Source organism: Erpetoichthys calabaricus, chromosome 2 (assembly GCF_900747795.2).
Source record: "Erpetoichthys calabaricus chromosome 2, fErpCal1.3, whole genome shotgun sequence".
Lineage (NCBI taxonomy): Eukaryota > Metazoa > Chordata > Cladistia > Polypteriformes > Polypteridae > Erpetoichthys > Erpetoichthys calabaricus.
The window spans coordinates 96,765,691-96,787,467 of record NC_041395.2 but is presented as its reverse complement, the minus strand read 5'-3'; the positions used below and the strand labels follow the sequence as shown (position 1 = coordinate 96,787,467).

The 21,777-nt window shown below is 40.1% G+C and overlaps 1 protein-coding gene across 3 annotated transcripts in view; it reads right to left on the bottom strand.

Annotated features, from left to right (window-relative positions):
• Positions 1-21,777, bottom strand: part of LOC114646156 (AP-2 complex subunit alpha-2) — a 231,694-nt gene that overhangs the window by 45,466 nt on the left and 164,451 nt on the right. For all 3 annotated transcript variants that reach the window (XM_051922803.1, XM_051922801.1, XM_051922802.1), the window contains exon 12: positions 359-456. In XM_051922803.1, coding sequence (XP_051778763.1) covers positions 359-456 — 98 coding nt within the window. The remainder of the gene's footprint in view (positions 1-358; positions 457-21,777) is intronic.

The window sequence follows — 21,777 nt, the reverse complement described above, 5'->3', positions numbered from 1 at the left end:
AATGAGCAACATGGTCACAGTCAATTACAGCATAGTATACAGCCAGTATATGGGAAAAAAAAAATGTGCCGGTCAGTGACAGGAGATTTTTACAAAGCAGCATATACAGCAGAGGTCTGGAATCAGAGACATATGTTGCTGTTCTAAACATCCAATCATCTGTCCGAGAGCTAGGAAATTCACTTGATGCAGATATCCTACATTTGGTGCAGCATTCAAAGCCGAAGAAGCATGTTAAATAACACCCATTAAGACCAAAAATTGAAATCATGCTGTAACTTTGGTAACAAACTTATTTCATGGACTCCAATAATACTTTAATACTATCTATAATTAAGACAACAAAAAGGTGTCAGACCTGGATCTCCGATCTCCAGCAATCAGGTTTCCAAACTCTCCCAATATGTATCCTCCAACTTTCACTAAATTTTCATGGCAAGCTGGTGCTTGCAGGGCCTAGATGGGAGGGAAAAAACACTAATGTTTACAAATAACCCAAAAATGTATACCTTTATTTTATAGGACAAATGATGTTTGCAATGGAAACTATCTTTGCTTAAGATATCTAAGACAAAATTAACATTGCAACAGATTCATTTCATTATAGCTCCATTACACAAACATAAGTAATAATAAACAATGCAACAACTCTGAAACAAGAATAAGAAGCACAATTATTTAATAAAGCACATTAGGTAAGTGTTTATGGTGCTTCATTGATTCAGTGTTCTAAGTTTAAATACCATAGTAGGTATTATCTGAATACAGTTTCCATATCCTTCCTTTGTCTTTCAGGGTATTTCTGGGTACACCTCATTTTCCTCTCACATCCCAAAGATGTTAATTGAAGATACTTAATTGGTGCCGTGCGAGTCTGAGCTTGGGATGTGCGAGTAGGTTGTGCAATATATAAGTTTTTGATTCAGCCGAGTATAAGCTATGAGTTAAAGGCCAGATCTGAATGAAGTGTAAATAAGAGAAGGTTTTTGAAATATAAAAAAAATATTGATTAACACATTAAGTCAAATGTTGAATTCAAAGACTGATAAAACTATATCATGAGCGATGATCCATAACGCAGGAAGGTTTTGATTTAATAAAAATACAATTACATTTACTATAAACTTCCAGTAGAAGGAGTTTCAACCTGTACTTAAGAGAGAATAAAGCCTGTCTCTCAGTTCTACTCTGTATACCAGTTAGTCTATACAGAATTGAAAGTAGCCAATTAGAAGTTGAATTTTCCAGTATATAAAAAATAGCATGGATTACAGAAATCCAGGATGCACCATTCTACTTGCTTGTTCTTATATCTAACTGATAATGCTCCTATTAGTTCCATTAAATTGCTATTAATACAGTAAGTGAAAAATCATCATCTTTGTCAATCGCTAGATGCCCATGCCAGTCATATACACAAATGCAGCTGTCCTTCATAGCTTTATAGGGGTGTTGGGTCTGGTGAGACACTAGTAGCTGTCATTCTGCTCAAAGTTTTGGGTGCTGCTATCGTCAAATCTTTAGTGTCAGGGTCTTAATGATGGCCTTTTCCTTAGGCTCCATTGCCATCTTGCCAGCCATTTAATTTCCATACAATCTACAGTGTGCAGGAGTGCTTATTTCACCACAGTGGCTAGTTCTGACAAAGTGGATGCAAGTGCACTCGGTTGCTTGTTGAAGGGGTTTTTAAGTGCACTCAGCACAGAAAGGGCATAATTAAAGATGACTACTTGCTGCCGTGCCTGATCTTGGTGTTCACTGATATGGGATGCTGTTGCACACAGAGCTTCTGCCTGAACCTAAAGTATATTCCTAACCCTTCATTTACTTATTTATGAATTGACTTTGTGTGTGTGTTTTTTTTTTAATGATTAACTTTTTACTTAAACTTTGTAATTTGAGGTGAACATCTTTTTTAACTACACTTGAATTTTATATGTTAAATCACTTTCCAACTTAAACCACTCTTTACCCATAGAACTCAAGACTGGTGATTAAAAACATTGACTGTAGTAGGTGAAAACGTAAAATTGATTTCTTTACAAAGTGATATTTCCATAGAGACCAAAAGTCAACTGCCTATCTAGCTGCTTACCTACCTTACCTCTACTGGAGTGTATGCTGTCTTCGCTTAGGGAATGCTACCAGCAACTTTACTCCGTAAGACGGCATGACAGAGAAGTGTACTTAGGATACTGGAAATTACAGCCAGTCACCAATCGAGCTGATTACCCATCTTGTCTTACTGCGCAGGCTGCCACTTACATTTGGAAACACAACAGCATGAAAGCACAAAATGATTGAACATGGTGACAGAATCAATATTGTGAAGTATGATTCCTTATAGTTAGTGACTGCCTCTATGCATTTATTTGTGTCAAATTTATCTTAATTTGTAAGTAAAATGAAAATTTAGTGAAACTTAGTTGAAAGACACTTTTGAGATTGTATTTGCTTATACATATCCTTGGAAATGTAATTTGAGACTCACATACATTTTTAATTCCTTGAGAATGCCAATTATGTGATGGGTCAATTTTTTCAAATTTTTTTTTGTCTAAACTGCATCATGAGACTAATTTTTTTTTTTTAACAAAATTGCTTGCTCTGTGAAGTATTAGGGTTGATTGTGCAAGACCAGGGGGATTCCAACTGGGCCAACAGGGATATGTGCTTCTAATTTTCAATCAAGTGCTGAGTAAATTCAATAAAATCAGAAACAGACATGAAGAAATATCCCAATAAATAAAATAAATCCATGTAATGTTTATTACATCCATCATTTTTATATTTATCGTAAACATCAGCTTTAGTTTGTTATTTTACAGCAGCATGTGTTGCAAAGAATAAGAAACTCCACAAGAAGATCTCCACATGGGTCTATAGCCAGAGCTTGCCATCAGTAATTGGGAGTTAAAATATACACGCAGTCAAACAATTGAAGAGAGCTCTGCATGGTATAGCATATCAATTAATTAAAAGGTATGCTAATTCACACTCTGGATTTTTTTTTTGGCATGACGAGCTAGCTGGAAAGTGACAGTAGAGAAAAGGCATAGCTCCGGGGGGTTTCAAGAATTCATTCTTGTTTGAATGTTTGTGCTCTCCATTCATTCAAGAAAGGATTTTTCTAGAAGTGTTCAATTTAATATTAGCAAAAATGCATGCATTTGGAACAATGTGAGCATAAAACTGGATGTCTGATATATGGATTATGTGAGACAAGTGAACTGAGATTTTTTTTTTTGATAGATGTTTTGATATTGCTGTCTGTTTGTTCAGCACTGGTTCCCATTGAAGCCTACTGTGTCAGGAACTTTGTAATCTTTCTTTGTAAAAGCATGTGATTATTATTTCCTACACATACCTAGAAATATTATGACGGAAATAACAGATTAAAAAAATAATTTAAGGTATATTTCTTTAACTATGGGATTTGTTCTACTTACAAGTCAGAAACTTTATTTGAAGAACTTGAAATCTTAGCTAGTAGTAAGAAGAATATCAACAGTATTTCTAGGCTTTATCAAATAATGTCATTGAGATCACATCTAGACGATCCTGGGCAATGCTGATATTTAACGACACTATTCCTTATGATCTTTTTTCAATATCATGGAATATTATACTTTTAGAACTGTGTGGACTAATTTAATATTTTAATTTATAGCACAAAAAATCATACAATGCTAAAACTACAATAACGTATCTATTTCTAATATATTAAGTGCATTTATTTTATATTATTTTGGAAGAATATATTATTTTATTGTCTGGAAGCATAAAATCATTTGATTTTCTTTGAATTTCCACTGCTGCTTTCTGTAATCAAAGCAGACTATTATAACAATGTCCCTTAAGAAATTATAACCATTACTCTGTCCTGCATTGTTCTTACAAATGTCCCTTAAGAAATCAAATCATCACTTTACCTACCATGCATTGTTCTTTGTTAGTTTACACGTAGGACTTGCTTTTGCACTATTATTTTACTATACATATATATATACTGTGCAAAAGTTTTAGGCAGGTGTGAAAAAATGCTGTAAACAAAGAATGCTTTCAAAAATGGAAGTGTTAATCATTTATTTTCATCAATCAACAAAATGGTGTGACCACCCTTTGCCTTCAAAACAGCATCAATCCTTCTATGTACACTTGCACACAGTTTTTGAAGGAACTCAGCTGGTAGGTTGTTCCAAACATCTTGGAGAACTAACCACAGATCTTCTGTGGATGTAGGCTTCCTCACATCCTTCTGTCTCTTCATGTAATCCCAGACACACTCTATGATGTTGAGATCAGGGCTCTGTGGGGGCCATACCATCACTTCCAAGACTTCTTGCTCTTCTTTATGCTGAAGATAGTTCTTAATGACTTTGGCTGTATGTTTGGGGTCGTTGTCCTGCTGCAGGATAAATTTGGGGCCAATCATATGCCTCCCTGACGGTATTGCATGATGGAGAAGTATCTGCCTGTATTTCTCAGCATTGAGAACACCATTAATCCTGACCAAATTCTCCAACTCCATTTGCAGAAATGCAGCCCCAAACGTTCAAGGAACCTCCACCATGCTTCATTGTTGCAGACACTCATTATTGTACTGCTCTCCAGCCATCCGACGAACAAACTGCCTTCTGCTACAGCCAAATATTTCAAATTTTGACTCATCAGTCCAGAGCACCTGCTGCCATTTTTCTGCACCCCAGTTCCTATGTTTTCGTGCATACTTGAGTCGCTTGGCCTTGTTTCCACGTCGGAGGTATGGCTTTTTGGCTGCAACTCTTCCATGAAGACCACTTCTGGCCAGACTTCTCCGGACAGTAGAAGGGTGTACCTGGGTCCCACTGGTTTCTGCCAGTTCTGAGCTGATGGCACTGCTGGACATCTTCTGATTTCAAAGGGTAATAAGCTTGATGTGTCTTTCATCTGCTGCACTAAGTTTCCTTGGCCGACCACTGCGCCTATGATCCTCAACGTTGCCCGTTTCTTTGTGCTTCTTCAAAAGAGCTTAAACAGCACATCTTGAAACCCCAGTCTGCTTTGAAATCTTTGTCTGGGAGAGACCTTGCTGATGCAGTATAACTACCTTGTGTCTTGTTGCTGTGCTCAATCTTGTCATGACATGAAACTGTCTTCCACAACCACACCTTGGTAGCAGAGTTTGGCTGTTCCTCACCCAGTTTTAAGCCTCCTACACAGCTGTTTGTTTCAGTTAATGACTGCGTTTCAACCTACGTGTGACATTGATGATCAGTAGCACCTGTTTGGTATAATTGGATGATCATACACCTCACTATAATCCTACAAAATTCCTGACTTTGTGCAAGTGTACCTATAAGAATTGATGCTGGTTTGAAGGCAAAAGGTAGTAACACTAAATATTGATTTGGTTTATATTTTTCTTTTGTTTGCTCACTTTTCATTTTGTAAATTGATAACAATAAATAATCTTTATAATTCTGAAAGCATTCTTTGTTTACAGCATTTTTTCACACCTGCCTAAAACTTTTGCACAGTACTGTATATATATATATATATATATATATATATATATATATATATACACATATATATATATATATATATATATATATATATATATATATATATATATATATACATACATACATACATACATACATATACATATATATACATACATATATACTGTTGTTTAAGCATTAGGTGTATTCTGTGAGCAAAAATCTTTGTAGCACTCACTGTGGTTCCTGTTAAAGTGACTCTCTCTGCCGTTTTTATATTTGCTCATACTGAGGGTTTTGTTAAAGTGATCCCATCTGCCGTTCTTATATTTGCTCATATTTGGACCTGTGTCCATATTACAAAATGTGTGCAGAAACCCTTGCAGCACACACTGAATCCTGAGCAAAAGTTTTGTCACGGAATTGCTGAGGGTTTTGTTAAAGTGACCCATCTGCCATTCCTTTTACTGTTCATATCTTGCCCTGTCGTAGTGCAAGTGTGCATTGAATATCCAACAGGCTCCCACTTTCCCACTCAAAAGTCTTATTCATTGGTACTTTTAATTGCTTCCAAACGTTTTACCAACATGAGTAATAAAAGTGTTCAGAAAACAACACTGCTCAGTTATTTCAAAAAAGAGATGCCACAAACTAATGAGGGTGTGGAGTCAACTCCTGATGTGGCAATTTCAGACAAAGACATTGTAGAAGCTGGTCCATCATGGGAAATCTCTTCAGCACACACTCTGCCAATTGATAAATCTAAGCACCGCTTATCTGGCAAAAACAAACAATGGTTTAAAGATTTTGATTGGCTAATGGTCAAAGAAAATGGTATGTGGTGCTCATTGTGCATGAAATATTCAAACAAACACCCCCCAAGGAGGGAGTTACCTTGGGTAAATGTGCCATGCACAAGAATTCGAAAAGAAAACTTGCTGGACCATGAAAAAGTAAAATGCACATTGAGTTTTCTGCTGAACTTTTAAGAAAGTGGGTATTAGAGCAAACTGGAATCAGTCAAACCCTGACCCTATCTGTGTTAAATAACTTAAAGCTCCCACAAAGGCATCTCTCTGTAAGAGCCATGTATTGGTAGGAAAAAAATGAGTTGCCACATACAACGTTGTTTGAAAAGCTGTTGGAACACTATAAAGAAATGGGTCGTTCCTTTTTACAACATCTCAATGTTGGTAGAAATGCACATTATACCTCTGAAAGAATAATGCAAGAGCTGCTGGATGTCTTAGCATCAGAAATAAAGTCTAACATACTGAAAAATATACACGCAGAAATTTTTTTCAGTATTCTGTGTGATGAAACCACAGACATCTCAGTTGTTAAACAATTATTTACATTAAATATGTTTGCCAGGTCACTAAAGAGGTCAGAATTAGTTTTGTATCAACCCACAATATGATTGATGGCAAAACGGAGACTATAACCAACAAACTGAGTGAGACTATGGACACTCTAGGATTGAAAACTGCTAATCTGGTTGGACTAAGGTCAGATGGAGCGGCTGTTATGATTGGGATAACAGAAAGGTGTGGTAAAACTGCTTAAAGATAAAACATCTGGACTCTTGGTCAACTGCCACTGTGTAAACCACCGACTGGCCCTTGCAAGTGGCCAAGCAGCAGCTGCTGTACCTTATTTAACAAAACTGAATGACATCTTAAGGCAGCTGTTCTATTTCTTCCAAAATTCTTCAGATAGGATGTGGCTGGTTTAACAGAAATCCAAAATATTCTGAACATTTCCCAGATTGAACTGAAAATGACCAGTGACACCAGACTCTGCAGTACAGTAACTACAACAGTGTATGAGGAGTGTTATAGCTGAGGCCACTGAATGAAACGACATCACAGCTGAAGAATTAAGCAGATGTATTAAAACGTACAATTTTGATTCTTCTCTGATGATGCTTTCAGACTATTACCTTTGTTGTCCAACTTATCTAAGGCTTGGCAAAGGCAAGATGTCAATCTTACCGAAATTGAGCCAATTTTGCTCACCTCAAAATTGACCATCATGGAGTTGAAGGACACTCCTGGGAGATATTTTCAAAGCTTTCATCATTGTCTGGCAGAAGAATGGTCAGATCTCCACATTGTTTATACACAAAGTGATGTAATGTCATTCAAAATTGCAATATATGACAAATACCTAGAGACAGCTGTCCAGCTAGATGCATGATTCCCTGACATGCCAATTATTTCCAGAAACTCACGATTCAAGTGAGTCTGCTGAAATTCTTTTTGATCATTACTCCAAAAAATGGCAGCCCTCCAATTTTAAAATATGAAAGTAGCAGGCAAGAATGGACAGTTGTGTCAAAAATGATCAGAAGACTTCTGTCCAAAACAGATTTTACTAAAAATGTCAACGACATCAGAGCTCTAAGAGTCATTTCCAAATTTAGTCAAACCAGCTCATGCTGGGCTAGTGATCCCAGTGATCACAGCTGAATGTGAAAGGGGGTTCTCTGCCCTTAAAAGGATCAAGACATGTTTGAGAAATCGCACGAATCAAGGCATGCTAAATAATCTCATGCTGATCTCCTCGGAGGACCCAGATCCTGGGGACTTTGATTATGGGAAAGCTGCAGAAAACTGGGCTTCTTGGAAGAAAAGAAGAATAAATATTTAACTGAAGACACCTTCTGCATATGCAAGTTGGCTTTGAAGAATATTTTTAAATTTTTCTTCATTAGGTTTCCCATACTTTTTTTTCCTATTGTTTTCACTTTTCTTCATGACAGCGATAATACATGTGCCTCTTGGTTTATGTCATAACAATTGTTATTTAAAATTTTTGGTAGGGTTGCAGGATCCTGAATTGGATACTTCTTAAATTTAATAAAAATATTTTGGCACAAGTGTCAAACCTTAAAAGAGGAAGTCATATTGAGCACTGGAAAATAATTAATAATAATTAACTAATAAAAACAGTGCACATTCAATTTTCCCCACCACCAAATTTCCCCGTTCCGCCCACTCGGCTACTTTTTCATGCCACCCGGCTGGAAAAATTTCTGGGGAGAACACTGACCCATATAACATAGCTGGTCTCACTACTGTCCTGTAGACCTTTCCTTTCACTCTTGCTGATATCCGTCTGTCACAAATCACACCAGACACTCTTCTCCACCCATTCCACCCTGCCTGCATTCTCTATTTCACCTCAATCCCACAATCCCCATTACTCTGTACTGTTGATCCCAAGTACTTAAACTCATCCACCTTTGCCAACTCTACTCCTTGCATCCTCACCATTCCACCAATCTCCCTCTCAGTTACACACATGTATTTTGTCTTGTTCCTACTGACCTTCATTCCTCTCCTCTCTAGAGCATATTTCCACCTCTCCAGGGTCTCCTCAACCTGCTCCCTACTATCACTACATATCACCATGTCATCAGCAAACATCATAGTCCACGGGGAATCCTGTCTCATCTCGTCTGTCAACCTGTCCATCACCATTGCAAATAAGAAAGGGCTCAGAGACGGTCACTCCTACCACAGATCTCATCACTGTCACACTTCCCTCATACATATCCTGTACAACTCTTACATTCTTCTCTGCCACTCCCAACTTCCTCATACAATACCACAGCTCCTCTTGAGGCACCCTGTCATATGCTTTCTCCAGGTCCACAAAGATGCAATACAACTCCTTTTGGCCTTCTCTATACTTCTCCATCAACACCCTCAGAGCAAACATTGCATCTGTGGTGCTCTTTCTTGGCATGAAACCATACTGCTTCACCTCACTTCTTAACCTAGCATCCACTACTCTTTCCCATAACTTCATGCTGTGGCTCATCAATTTTATCCCCCTGTAGTTACTACAGTCCTGCACATTCCCCTTATTATATAAATATCGGCACTAGTACAATACTTCTCCACTCCTCAGGCATCCTCTCACTTTCCAAAATTCCATTAAACAATCTGGTTAAAAACTCCACTGCCATCTCTCCTAAACACCTCTATGCTTCCACAGGTATGTCATCTGGACCAACGGCCCTTCCATTCTTCATCCTCTTCATAGCTGTCCTTGCTTCCTCCTTGCTAACCCGTTGCACTTCCTGATTCACTATCTGCACATCATCTAACCTCTTCTCTTTTGTTCTCTTCATTTATCAGCCTCTCAAAGTACTCTTTCCATCTGCTCAATACACTCTCCTTGCTTATGAGTACGTTTCCATCTTTATCCTTTATTACCCTAACCAGCTGCACATCTTTCCCAGCTTGGTCCCTCTGTCTAGCCAATCGGGACAAGTTCTTTTCTCCTTCTTTAGTGTCCAACCTCTCATACAACTCATTATACGCCTGTTCTTTAGCCTTCACCACCTCTCTCTTCACCTTGTGCCTTTATCTCCTTGTACTCTTGTCTACATTCTGCATCTCTCTGACTATCCCACTTCTTCTTTGCCATCCTCTTCCTCTGTATACTCTCCTGTACTTCCCCATTCCACCACCAGGTTTCCTTTTCCTCCTTCCTCTGTCCAGATGTCACATCAAGCACCCTTTTTGATGTCACCCTTACTACATCTGCTGTAGTTTCCCAACTGTCTGGTAATTCTTCACTACCACCCAGTGGTTTTCTCACCTTCTCCCTAAACTCAACCTTGCAGTCTTCCTTTTTCAACTTCTACCATTTGATCCTTGGCTCTACCCTCACTCTCTTCCTCTTCTTGATCTCCAATATCATCCTACAGACCACCATCCTATGCTGCTTAACTACACTTTCCCATGCCACAACTTTGCAGTCTTCAATCTCCTTCAGATTGACTCTTCTGCATAGGATGCAATCTACCTGTGTGCATCTTCCTCCACTCTTGTACGTAACCCTATGTCACCACAGCCATGTCCATTCTTTTGGTAAAATCCAAAATCCAGTATCCTCTGACCTTCTTCATTCCTCTCCTTGACACCATACCTACCCATCACCTCCTCGTCTCCTCTGTTCTCTTCACCAACATGTTCATTGAAATCCACTCCAATCACCACTTTCTGTCCCTTGGGTACACTGTTCATTACTTCATCCAACACACTCCAAAAATCTTCTTTCTCATTCATTGTACACCCATCATGCGGGGTATATACACTAACAATATTCATCACCACACATCCAATTTCCAGCTTCATAATCATTACTCTGTCTGACACTCTTTTCACCTCCAAAACACTCTTGACATACTATTCCTTCAGAATAACCCCTATTCCATTTCTCCTCCTATCCACTCCATGATAGAACAATTTGAATCCACCTCCAATCCACCTGACCTTACTCCCCTTCCATTTAGTTTCTTGCACTCTTGCTTGCGTAGTTTAATACATTCTTCATACTTTGTAACATGTTTTGTTTTCAAATGATTGAATAGGTTTGATGTGTTGCAGGTCTTCATTCCTGCTTCTTTCTTGCAAACTTTAAATATTAATGACTTCCATTCTGTATCATTCTGTCTGAAGCCAGACCACTTCCAAACAATGGCTGTCACATTTGTACCATTTTTAAGCACTAAATGATTGTGGACAGCACCACCCACTTCTCCCTCCATTTCAGCCATTGTTGCTAAGCAAGGGGCAGGTTTCAGTCACAATGCACGCATTTTTCACCAAGCCCAGAGGGGATCCAAGTGACATCATTTTGACCACATCACTAACCATACCCGCTACACAAAGTAACAATGATTTAACAGCAGTGTGATACTCAAGGCACTGAGAATATCAGTATACAAAACTACTTTATTCTACACTGTAGAAAAAAAAACCAATAACGACCAAAAATGAACTGGTAATTATAAAAATAGGACAGAAACATTGTTTCCTCGCATGTGTTGTATAATCAGAACTAACAAAACCAAATTACAAACCGTAATCATAATCTAGGCAGAGATTCAAAGCCAGTATGTCAGAGGACAGGCAGGGAAGGTAAACAATGGGGCAGAAACACAAGTGTTTATCTGGGAAACCAGGGAACAAAAAGACAAGAAGGAGATGATACAGGCACGCTTGCATGAAAACTAGGGAATTAAACTGCTCAAACATGTTGCAAAAACACTTCACAAAGTGCACAGGCAGCTAGTTATAAAGCTGCTATATCTGGGTATAAAGTGTACCTGGTTATAAAGCGTGCTGTTTAACCACATGCTTCTGACTGTGGCACACTGTATACTATATATAGCATTTGTTCATTTTTATGCAACGTTGTATTATTAAAGATGCTTTGTGACAGTACTTGTTTAGTGCTATATAAAATGACATGATGGCACTAAGTAAAGTCAAAACTAATTTCCTCACACACCACAGATCTACAGTGGTGCTTCTCTGTCTGAAGTTGTCTCACTAACTTAGCCCACTGCTGCTGACATCATGGGTTCCTGTTGCCAGATTAAATTAATATTAATATAATATGCTGTAATAGGTTTATTTTTAAATGATGCATAAAAAATACTCATATTGTGGCCCTCGATATATTGCCCAGGCCTATATGAACCTTCAAGAAACTGACCAGAAACATTTATTATTCTGTACTGTGACGTAAATAACATTCCACAAGATCGAACAGTTTCAAAATTATCTACTACAAATAATTGCATTAAAACTAATAAGATACTTTACTTATAAGCTTCTGTTACTGGATTATGTCCTGGGTATGACGTTAAACTGCACCCGGCCCTTCAAGCAGTCCTCCAACTTGCAGGGAAATCATGGGGGTTAGTGGCAGGATTGGCACTCCAGCCACCATAAAAAAAAACTTCACACAGCTGTGAGACGACAGAAAGGACTCCTTTTTGCTCTCCGTGGGAGTAGCTCTGCTGCAGCCACCCAAAGGAAGGCTGCTAGCATCATGAAGGGGATGAGGGAAAGCTCTCGGGAGCCCCATCCCCAGAAGAGTCGAAACCGTCAGAGAGGCCAATAGGGTCAGGTCTGTTGGGGATCAGAACTGGTGTGGTGCTGAGGCATCACCTGCTACATGGCAGCACTCGGGTTCCAATTTGAGGTGACCCATCCAAGTAGGCGCATGGAATGGTCTTGTCTCTCCGGCATAATGATCATCTTCCTCTGCTGTCGGAAGAGCTGCGTAACCTCCACATTTCAGTGGTGGCACTGTCTGAGTTGTGCAGACCTGGGTCTGCCCAGATCGCTGTAGGTGGATACACCTTTCATTGGTTTGGTCGCTCTGATGGCTGTCATACTCGGGGATTAGCTGTTGCTGCAGCGGATTGGCTTCTTCCAATGGTTTCCGATGTCACTCCTTTCAACAAGCGTATTATGAGACTAAGATTACAGCACTTCCTGGGTGCCTTGTCTGTTGTCTCGGTGTATACTCTGAACGCGGGCAGTGATGTCTCTGAAGATTCAGCTTAGGTCCAGTTAGGTTACCAGCTACTAGGAAAATGATCCTGGACTTGGCCAGACTCCAAGATCAGGCTGTTTCTAACGAGTTTGCACACAGTTTGTGTGAGGAACTTGCGGATTTGGGTGCGACTGTCGATCCTAATGTGATGTGGAAGACCTTCCGTGACAACCCTGAAGGTTGCTGAGGGTTGTGTTGGTGTTACCGGTGTTCCCAGAAGGAGGTGTTTCATCTCACAGGGCACCTTGGATATCATTGAGAAGAGTCACAGTGCACGGCTCAATAGCAACTTTAGTTTGTACCGGAAACTGAGAAGGATGGCTGTGAGGGCTCTGAGGGCAAATAAAGAGGCATTTGTTAGAGGAACCTGTTAGCAAGTGACATACCATCTGTGTCTAGCACACCCACATCCTGCTTACAGAGGAATCGAAGCATTAGCCACATTCGAATCTGTTCCTCGGAGAGTCGCAGTCAGGGCGGCTGAAGCAACGGTCCTTACGGATGACACTGTAGTTGTGACCCACTGGGCTGGGTACTTTCAGCAACTGTTCAAAGCTGATCCTCTGGCTAGGATGTTGGATATCTCTGGGTCCACGATTCTTGAGGCTGATCCTCCAATTAGCTGTGAACCACCAAATCTCATTGAGATTGCACAAGTGGTGAACCAGCTGCGGGGAGGCAACGCTGCAGGGATCTGTGGTACCTGGAGTGAATTTCTCCAGGCTGGTGGTAAGGCTGTCATCCAGGCATTGCAAGCAATCTTTGCTTCCATTTGGGAGACTGGCATCATCCCAAATGACTGGAAAACAGGACTTGTCATTCCTATCTTGAAAGGGAAGGGTGAGCACCTAGACTGCAGCAATTACAGGGGGATAACACTGCTCTCGGTGCGGGGTAAGCTCCTTGCTAGGGTTGTTCTCAATAGAATCCGTGATCACTTGCTCACTTATCAGCAACCGGAGCAGTCTGATTTTACGGCTAAGAAGTCTACCATCGATCGCATCCTGACACTGATGGCTCTCATGGAGCGCAAACATCGGCAGAGTTTCTTTGCGACCTTTGTTGATTTCGTAAGGTGTTCGACTCAGTTGACTCAGCTGCCCTGTGGGACATCCCGAGGGTTCGCGGGATCCCCTCGAGGTTCCTGGATACCATGAACGGCCTGTACACTGGTACAGTGAGTGCTGTGCAGAGCTGAGGCAGAACCTCCGTTTTTCCCAGTTGATTCTTGGGTTCATCAGGGGTGTGTTCTTGCTCCTACTCTGTTCAATGCTTGTATGGATTGGGTGTTGGGCAAGGTTGTGGGGTTCAGCGGCTGTGTGGCATCTGTTGGTGAAGAAAGATTCACTGATCTTGATTTTGCCGACAATGCTGTGATCTTTGCAGCGTTAATGGAGACTCTGATCGGGGCTCTCGAGAGAGTGAGTGAAAAGTCTGAATGTCTGGGCTTGCGAGTGTCCTGGATAAAAACCAATATCCAAGCCTTTAATGACCTCTTAGGCAAAACAATCAGCAGTGTGTCTGTCGAGAGGTCTATTTATCTTGGCAGTGACATTCATGTCTCTAGTGATTGTCAGTAAATGGATTGGGAAAGCATGGGGCTCATGAGATCTCTGGAAAGGGGTATGTTGTGCTCCCGATATCTATGCAAAACGACAAAGGTGCAAGTCTTTATATAATGCTATCCATTGACCCCGAGACGAAAACTGGACTCCTTTGGTACGGTCTCTCTCCGGAAAATCCTTGGGTACCGTTGGTTTGACTTTGTGTCGAATGAGCAGTTGCTCATGGAGTCCCGAATGAGGCACATTACCTGTATTGTGAGGGAGCATCAGTTATGGCACTATGGCCATGTGGCGCAATTCCCAGAGCCAAGCGATCACCCACGTAACACCTGGCATGCAGCAGATAGAGGGTCATTTCCGGAGTGTGGGACTGGACTGCGTGTCTGCCTGGAGGGTTGCCAACCGGGATCCTGAGCTGTTTCGTCATGTGGTGGGTGCGGCAACACACTTGCCTTGACTTGTTACTGGATTGCAAACAGAACACTCTTTTCTGATTTAATATGTGATTGAGCCGTGCAAAGGAAGAGCATACTGTCCACCATGTTTGCCTCTTGCCGTGCACCCAGTGATACTGTGATAATCACTGGCTTCCTATGACTTTAAACTGGGCCAATAAGATTTACCCCTCAGAACAAGCAAGATTAAATGAAATGTGTATTTATGAGTTATTTATTTATTTAAAAGTTTTCTAGTTCCTGTCAGTTGACTGCATACTATGTACATGCTTAACTGCCACCAGATGGCTGGAGGATGCACATGCACATGTACAACGTTGCACCAAACCCAGCAGGCAATGTCTTTGCAAATAAAGATTACTTGCCAACCCGCGGCATATGCGGCATAATCACACCGCTTCTTTAATGATTTTTAAGCACAGGGAAAAAAATGAACATTTGCAAAATTCGTAATTTAATAAACCACCAAGAAAAGTAACACTGCAACAATGCAATGCATGCTACGAACCAACAGTGCCTGCTCATATGCCTGTCCCCAACTCCTAACCTGAGTCGCTTTCATCTATGCACCTCTGAGCCACATTGTCTTTTCATTGTTCTTTGCGGTTCCGGGTGCTTTTCTATATATAATTCACCAAGTCACCTGACCATGGTAGTACCACTTACTGGGTATTCCTTGTTCGTGGGAAACAATTGCAAGCCCTGGTCTCCAGAACGAATGGGGTTTAACGGCCTACCCACGTCTCTCGGCACCGAGTAGACACACGTTGTTCCATTCAGTGTAGCGCGCGTGCAGTACGGGACATCCAAGGGCATCACAGACCTGTTAATGCTCAATCTCACGCATAATTATTTATTGACGGCTAAACACTTGGGGAAAGACACAGTTGTCTAAAAAGGGGTGGGTTTGAGGATTGAAGTCCTCGTTACAAAATGTGCCATTGAAGGTGAGAGTGGAATTAGTTTGTAAGTGTTTCTTGAGAGCGCGAGTTGTTTAGAAGCATTGCTGGCAATGTTCACATTACATCATTTGGTTAGTGTTGTGTTTTTTTAAATGTGCATTCAGATATCTCTGCACTCGGAAGCTTTTGGAACAAAAGGTGCATTGAAAGTCCTGTGTGGAATGCATTTGTTCAGGGGAGTGTGTATTTAAATGTTTTTCAGGAAGAGGAGAGTGGGCAGGTGACGTCACATTAGTGTGGCGTTCACCCTGTGTGCACATACCGACAGCGTTAAAAGATGTCACCAGAAGGTTATCACGTGTATATTTGAGAGGCATGAGAACCTCATAATAGCAAGAGCTTGAGATTTTCTAAAACAGAACAGATGGAACAGTCATCCGAGATACTGGGAGCCATGGAATCATCAGAATGAAAGGCTGCTATCAGATTGCACAGCCCAGCCTAGACTGTAGAATGCCTAGAATGGGTGGTCTGCCAGTTGTCCTAAGTCTCCAGGACCATGACTGTGTACGACTTTGTCTTGACCCTCTCTTTTATAATTGACCACTGACCCACCCAAGAGGTTTGTTTCCTCCAGGCATGCTGCTGGCTGTAGTGTTTGTTTTCCTTTCCTTCACTTTCAGCTGGCCATGGTCTACAGTAAAATAGTTATAGGACAGATATTTCTGTGTTCCACTAATGTTCTTCAGTTTCAAACTAAAATTTCCTGACTGTCTTTATTTGTACTAATTATGTAATGAGTGATTTGTAAAATTTATACTTGCATTGATACCCGAGGAAGTTGTCTCAGTACTCTGCACCTGTATTCTGTGAAGTGCGGTAAACTAATATAAACTAAACTGAATTAAATCCAGCAGCAGTGAGATTTATTTTAAAGTACAATAATCAGACATGTTAAACCAAATAATCAAGTAAGCCATTGTTTAAACATCAGAAGCAAGTTCAATAACACAAATGGTGCAACGCTAAACTGATTGACAAAGTGCACCTGAGAGCGTGGGTGATCAGTTGGTATAAGCCACTTTGACTATGTCTGACTTTAGCTTTTGAATTTGTCTGTTATAACTGACCATCAAACCCCAGAAGTTTATTTTCTCCAAGGATGCTGTTGACTGGAGCTGTTTTCCATTCCTCTTTTATCAACAGGCCATAATTCATGAGCAGATACTGGTAGGTGCCATTTATGTCACTCAGTTTGGAACTGTTTTTGCTTCCTGTGTATTTAAGCAAAGCTGAGTCTTTATGTTTATTCATTACGTAATTAGTATTTTGTAATATTTATAATTGCATTTACCTTTGACCTTGTTATTGTGGCTTTAGTGTACACTACACTAAATAGAAGTTCACTGGAATGAAACAGCAAAGTATGCAAGACTTTCACTTAACAAACCAGATAACTATATAGAGTGGGGCAAAAAAGTATTTAGTCAGCCACCAATTGTGCAAGTTCTCCCACTTAAAAAGATGAGAGAGGCCTATAATTTTCATCATAGGTATGCCTCAACTATGAGAGACAAAATGAGAAAAAAAAATCCAGAAAATCACATTGTCTGATTTTTGAAGAATTTATTTGCAAATTATGGTGGAAAAAAAGTATTTGGTCAATAACAAAAGTTCATCTCAATACTTTGTTATATCACACTGTTGCTGGTATTTTGGCCCATTCCTCCATGCAGATCTCCTCTAGAGTAGTGATGTTTTGGGGCTGTCGCTGGGCAACACGGACTTTCAACTCCCTCCAAAGATTTTCTATGGGTTTGAGATCTGGAGACTGGCTAGGCCACTCCAGGACCTTGAAATGCTTCTTACAAAGCCACTCCTTCGTTACCAGGGCGGTCTGTTTGGGATCATTGTCATGCTGAAAGACCCAGCCACGTTTCATCTTCAATGCCCTTGCTGATGGAAGGAGGTTTTCACTCAAAATCTGATGATACATGGCCCCATTCATTCTTTCCTTTACACGGATCAGTCGTCCTCGTCCCTTTGCAGATAAACAGCCCCAAAGCATGATGTTTCCACCCCCATGCTTTACAGTAGGTATGGTGTTCTTTGGATGCAACTCAGCATTCTTTCTCCTCCAAACACGACGAGTAGAGTTTTTACCAAACAGTTCTATTTTGGTTTAATCTGACCATATGACATTCTCCCAATCCTCTTCTGGATCATCCAAATGCTCCCTAGCAAACTTCAGACGGGCCTGCACATGTACTGGCTTAAGCAGGGGGACACGTCTGGCACTGCAGGATTTGAGTCCCTGGCTGCGTAGTGTATTACTGATGGTAGCCTTTGTTACTTTGGTCCCAGCTCTCTGCAGGTCATTCACTAGGTCCCCTCGTGTGGTTCTGGGATTTTTGCTCACCGTTCTTGTGATCATTTTGACCCCACAGGGTAAGATCTTGCGTGGAGCCCCAGATCGAGGGAGATTATCAGTGGTCTTGTATGTCTTCCATTTTCTAATAATTGCTCCCACAGTTGATTTCTTCACACCAAGCTGCTTACCTATTGCAGATTCAGTCTTCCTAGCCTGGTGCAGGACTACAATTTTGTTTCTGGTGTCCTTTGACAGCTCATTGGTCTTGGCCATAGTGGAGTTTGGAGTGTGACTGTTTGAGGTTGTGGACAGGTGTCTTTTATATTGATAATGAGTTCAAACAGGTGCCATTAATACAGGTAACGAGTGGAAGACAGAGGAGCCTCTTACAGAAGAAGTTACAGGTCTGTGAAAGCCAGAAATCTTGCTTGTTTGTAGGTGACCAAATACTTATTTTCCACCATAATTTGCAAATAAATTCTTTAAAATCAGACAATGTGATTTTCTGGATTTTTTTTCTCATTTTGTCTCTCATAGTGGAGGTATACCTATGATGAAAATTACAAGTCTCTCTCATCTTCTTAAGTGGGAGAACTTGCACAATTGGTGGCTGACGAAATACTTTTTTGCCCCACTGTATATACATGAACAAGTTTATCACAATACAGTCAATCCTCAACATTCACGTTTAATTTTCACAACTTCAAGTATTCGCACAATTTTTTTTTGTAACTTCTTTTTTATTTTCATGGGGATTCTGGCTATGTATAGTAGAGAAACAAAATGATAAGTGTGATGTGCACAAGCTGAGATGCAGCTAGTAACATACTAGATGCTTTACTAGTCTTGTTCACCCAACCATTGTAGAGTAAAGAGCTCCCCATGCGTTTGTTACATACAGTATATTCACTATTTTGCTTAATATATCATGTTTTGTTACAATTATGCCCCCAAAGCATACTGCAAATTCGCTGAGTGGCAAGCACAAGCATGCAAAGTCAATAATGCAGCTTAGTGAGAAAATAAAGGTGTTAGGTTTTGGAGTTATTTACTTCAGAGCTGTTTTGGAACCTGTCCAAAATCTTGTACTGGGATGAAAGTCAAACTTTAATACTGCTCCAACACTACTCCCACAAAGAAATGGGGGAAGACAGAAGCACAAGATTATCTGATTGGTACTGACAAATTTCCCTGCCCATGTCACAAATCCCATAAAAAAAGATGATAAATAAAGCAGCAGGCCCAACTAGAGGGGTGTTAGAAATACTGAAGGCAGAGAAAGGTTCTGGAGTTGAATGTTTGACAAATGTGTGCAAAATAAATGTGTGAATGGAAGATACAGTACCTGTTGAGTAGAAAAGAAGTGTGCTCTTTGTAAATAAGTGGGTGTCATTTTCCCCTCTCAGAGTATAGGCAATAATAATGATAAACTAACATTACCAAATTCTTTTGGTGTTACCTTTAATTAGACAAGGTTTTCCCAGAACTATCTGTTTCTGTGTGTGTGTCATGGTTTTGGAATGGTTCCCACTTTATTTAGCAAGTGACAATGCATGTTTGATCTACTTTAAATCAACTGCCTGTTGTAAAACTTTACACTTTTACTTCTTTATTATTATCTTGTTAAAGACCTTTTGTAAACAGTTTACTGTGATATTATTTTTGAAAAATATAAAGTTTACTTGCCACATAAAAACAAAATGCAATTAGGCATTACAAAAATCTGATACCACTAGATGGTGCCCAAGAAACATGTTTTAACTATTACATAGACTTAGTAAGCGATGCAATTTGTTCCATATTTCCATACATATATGGAACAGCTAGTACAAGATGTTACAACATAGTGATGCCTGCAAATGCAAGTCTGCACGAGAAATGTAAGAGGCTGTTGAGAATTACGTCTATGTTGGGGGGGGGGGGGGGGGGGCAGGGGAGGCTGGGAAATATCAGTGAGTCGTCAGCTCTGTCCCCAACATCAATTACATTTGTTGTTGAGCTTTTCTGGTCACATAAGGAGAGATATCTGACCTAAACAAGCACCAGATGGGTGCTACTCACATCCAAGCAGCTAAATAACGGATGATACAGAGTGGAATTGCTTGATCCCTTATGCCGCGCTCACACTTCCTCCAAAGCAGACACAGTATGTTGTTGTTTAATTAATTGTATTTTACCTACTGCAGCAGCACCTCAGAATTACAGCTTTGTTCTTTCGGTTAATCAAGGCAAAAAGGCAGCAGTTTAGCGAGTATTTACTCAAGCCAATTAAATGGTAAAAATGATGGTTTTGCTATTTTCATATCTTTCAAGTATCTTGCCATTGTTACTCAAGGAGTGTCCCAGATTCTCGTATTGACCATTTATAGACCTCCTAAATATAATGTGACTTATTGAGGAATTCTCAGACTTAGTATCTATAATAATAACTATGACAGGTTCATAATTGTAGGAAATTTAAATTTTCATGTGGCTAACCAGTGTGACCCGAAAGCAAGAGAATTCATGAACTTACTGCACTCCCGTTGATCTCAGTCAGCATGTCAGCCAGCCCACACATAAGGGAGGACACACGCTGGATTTAGTGATTTCACAACGATAAAAAGTTGACGTCAGGCAGGTTGTGGATGTCTGTATATCAGACCATTTTTGCATGTTATTTAATGCAGAAATACTAATAACTGCTACTAATGAGAAGCATATTGTTAAAAAATGTTATGTTGATACATCTGCAGCTTCAATGTTTGCTAATGTTCTAAACAATCAGTCTGATTGTAGTGCTTACCCAAATAGTGCTAACAGTGTTGACACTAAGGTGGAATTTTTTTGCTAAGGTGAGAGCTGCAGCTGACATAGCGGCCCCAGAAAAAAAAATTGTTAAAATCCTCCATTAACATTATACCTTGGAACAGGGGTTGCCAACTCCAGTCCTGGAGGACCACCATGGCTGCAGGTTTTCATTCTAACCCTTTTCTTAATTAGTGACCTGTATTTGCTGCTAATTAACTTCTTTTCAATTAATTTTATTTGACTTGCTCCTGAAGACTCAGACCCCTTGTTTCTTTTTCCTTAATTAGCCGACAAACAATGAGATACAAAATGAGCCAAAACAACTGGTGTCCATCAAACAATATCTGAAAATAAATAAAGATGAATGTCTCAGGAATGTTGATCTGCTCAGGTCCACAAGACATTTTAATAGTGTACTCTTAGAAAAGAGGAAATCAGCAATTTTGGAAATGTCTGTTAATGCACTACAAGAGCAGCAGCAAGCCACAGAATTAAAGAACGGGTTTAAGTAACAACAAGAATTGGCACCTCATTAAGAAACTGCTTGGACAGAAATTGGTTGGAGTTTGAGGCCCTCACTTAGTTTGTCTTCTGTTGGCTCACTCACTTCACATTTCATTTCTGTTTTTGTTTGCCATTTAAGAAAAGAAGAAATTCAGAAGAACGATGAAGCAATTCAGGGGAACAAATCAATTAAAATGAATTCAAAAGAAGTTAATTTGCAGCACAAACAGGGCACTCGTTAAAAAAAAGAATTAGAATGAAAACCTGCAGCCACTGTGGTCCTCCAGGATTGGAGTTGGTGACCCCTGCCTTGGATGACTCAGATTGTCTGATTTA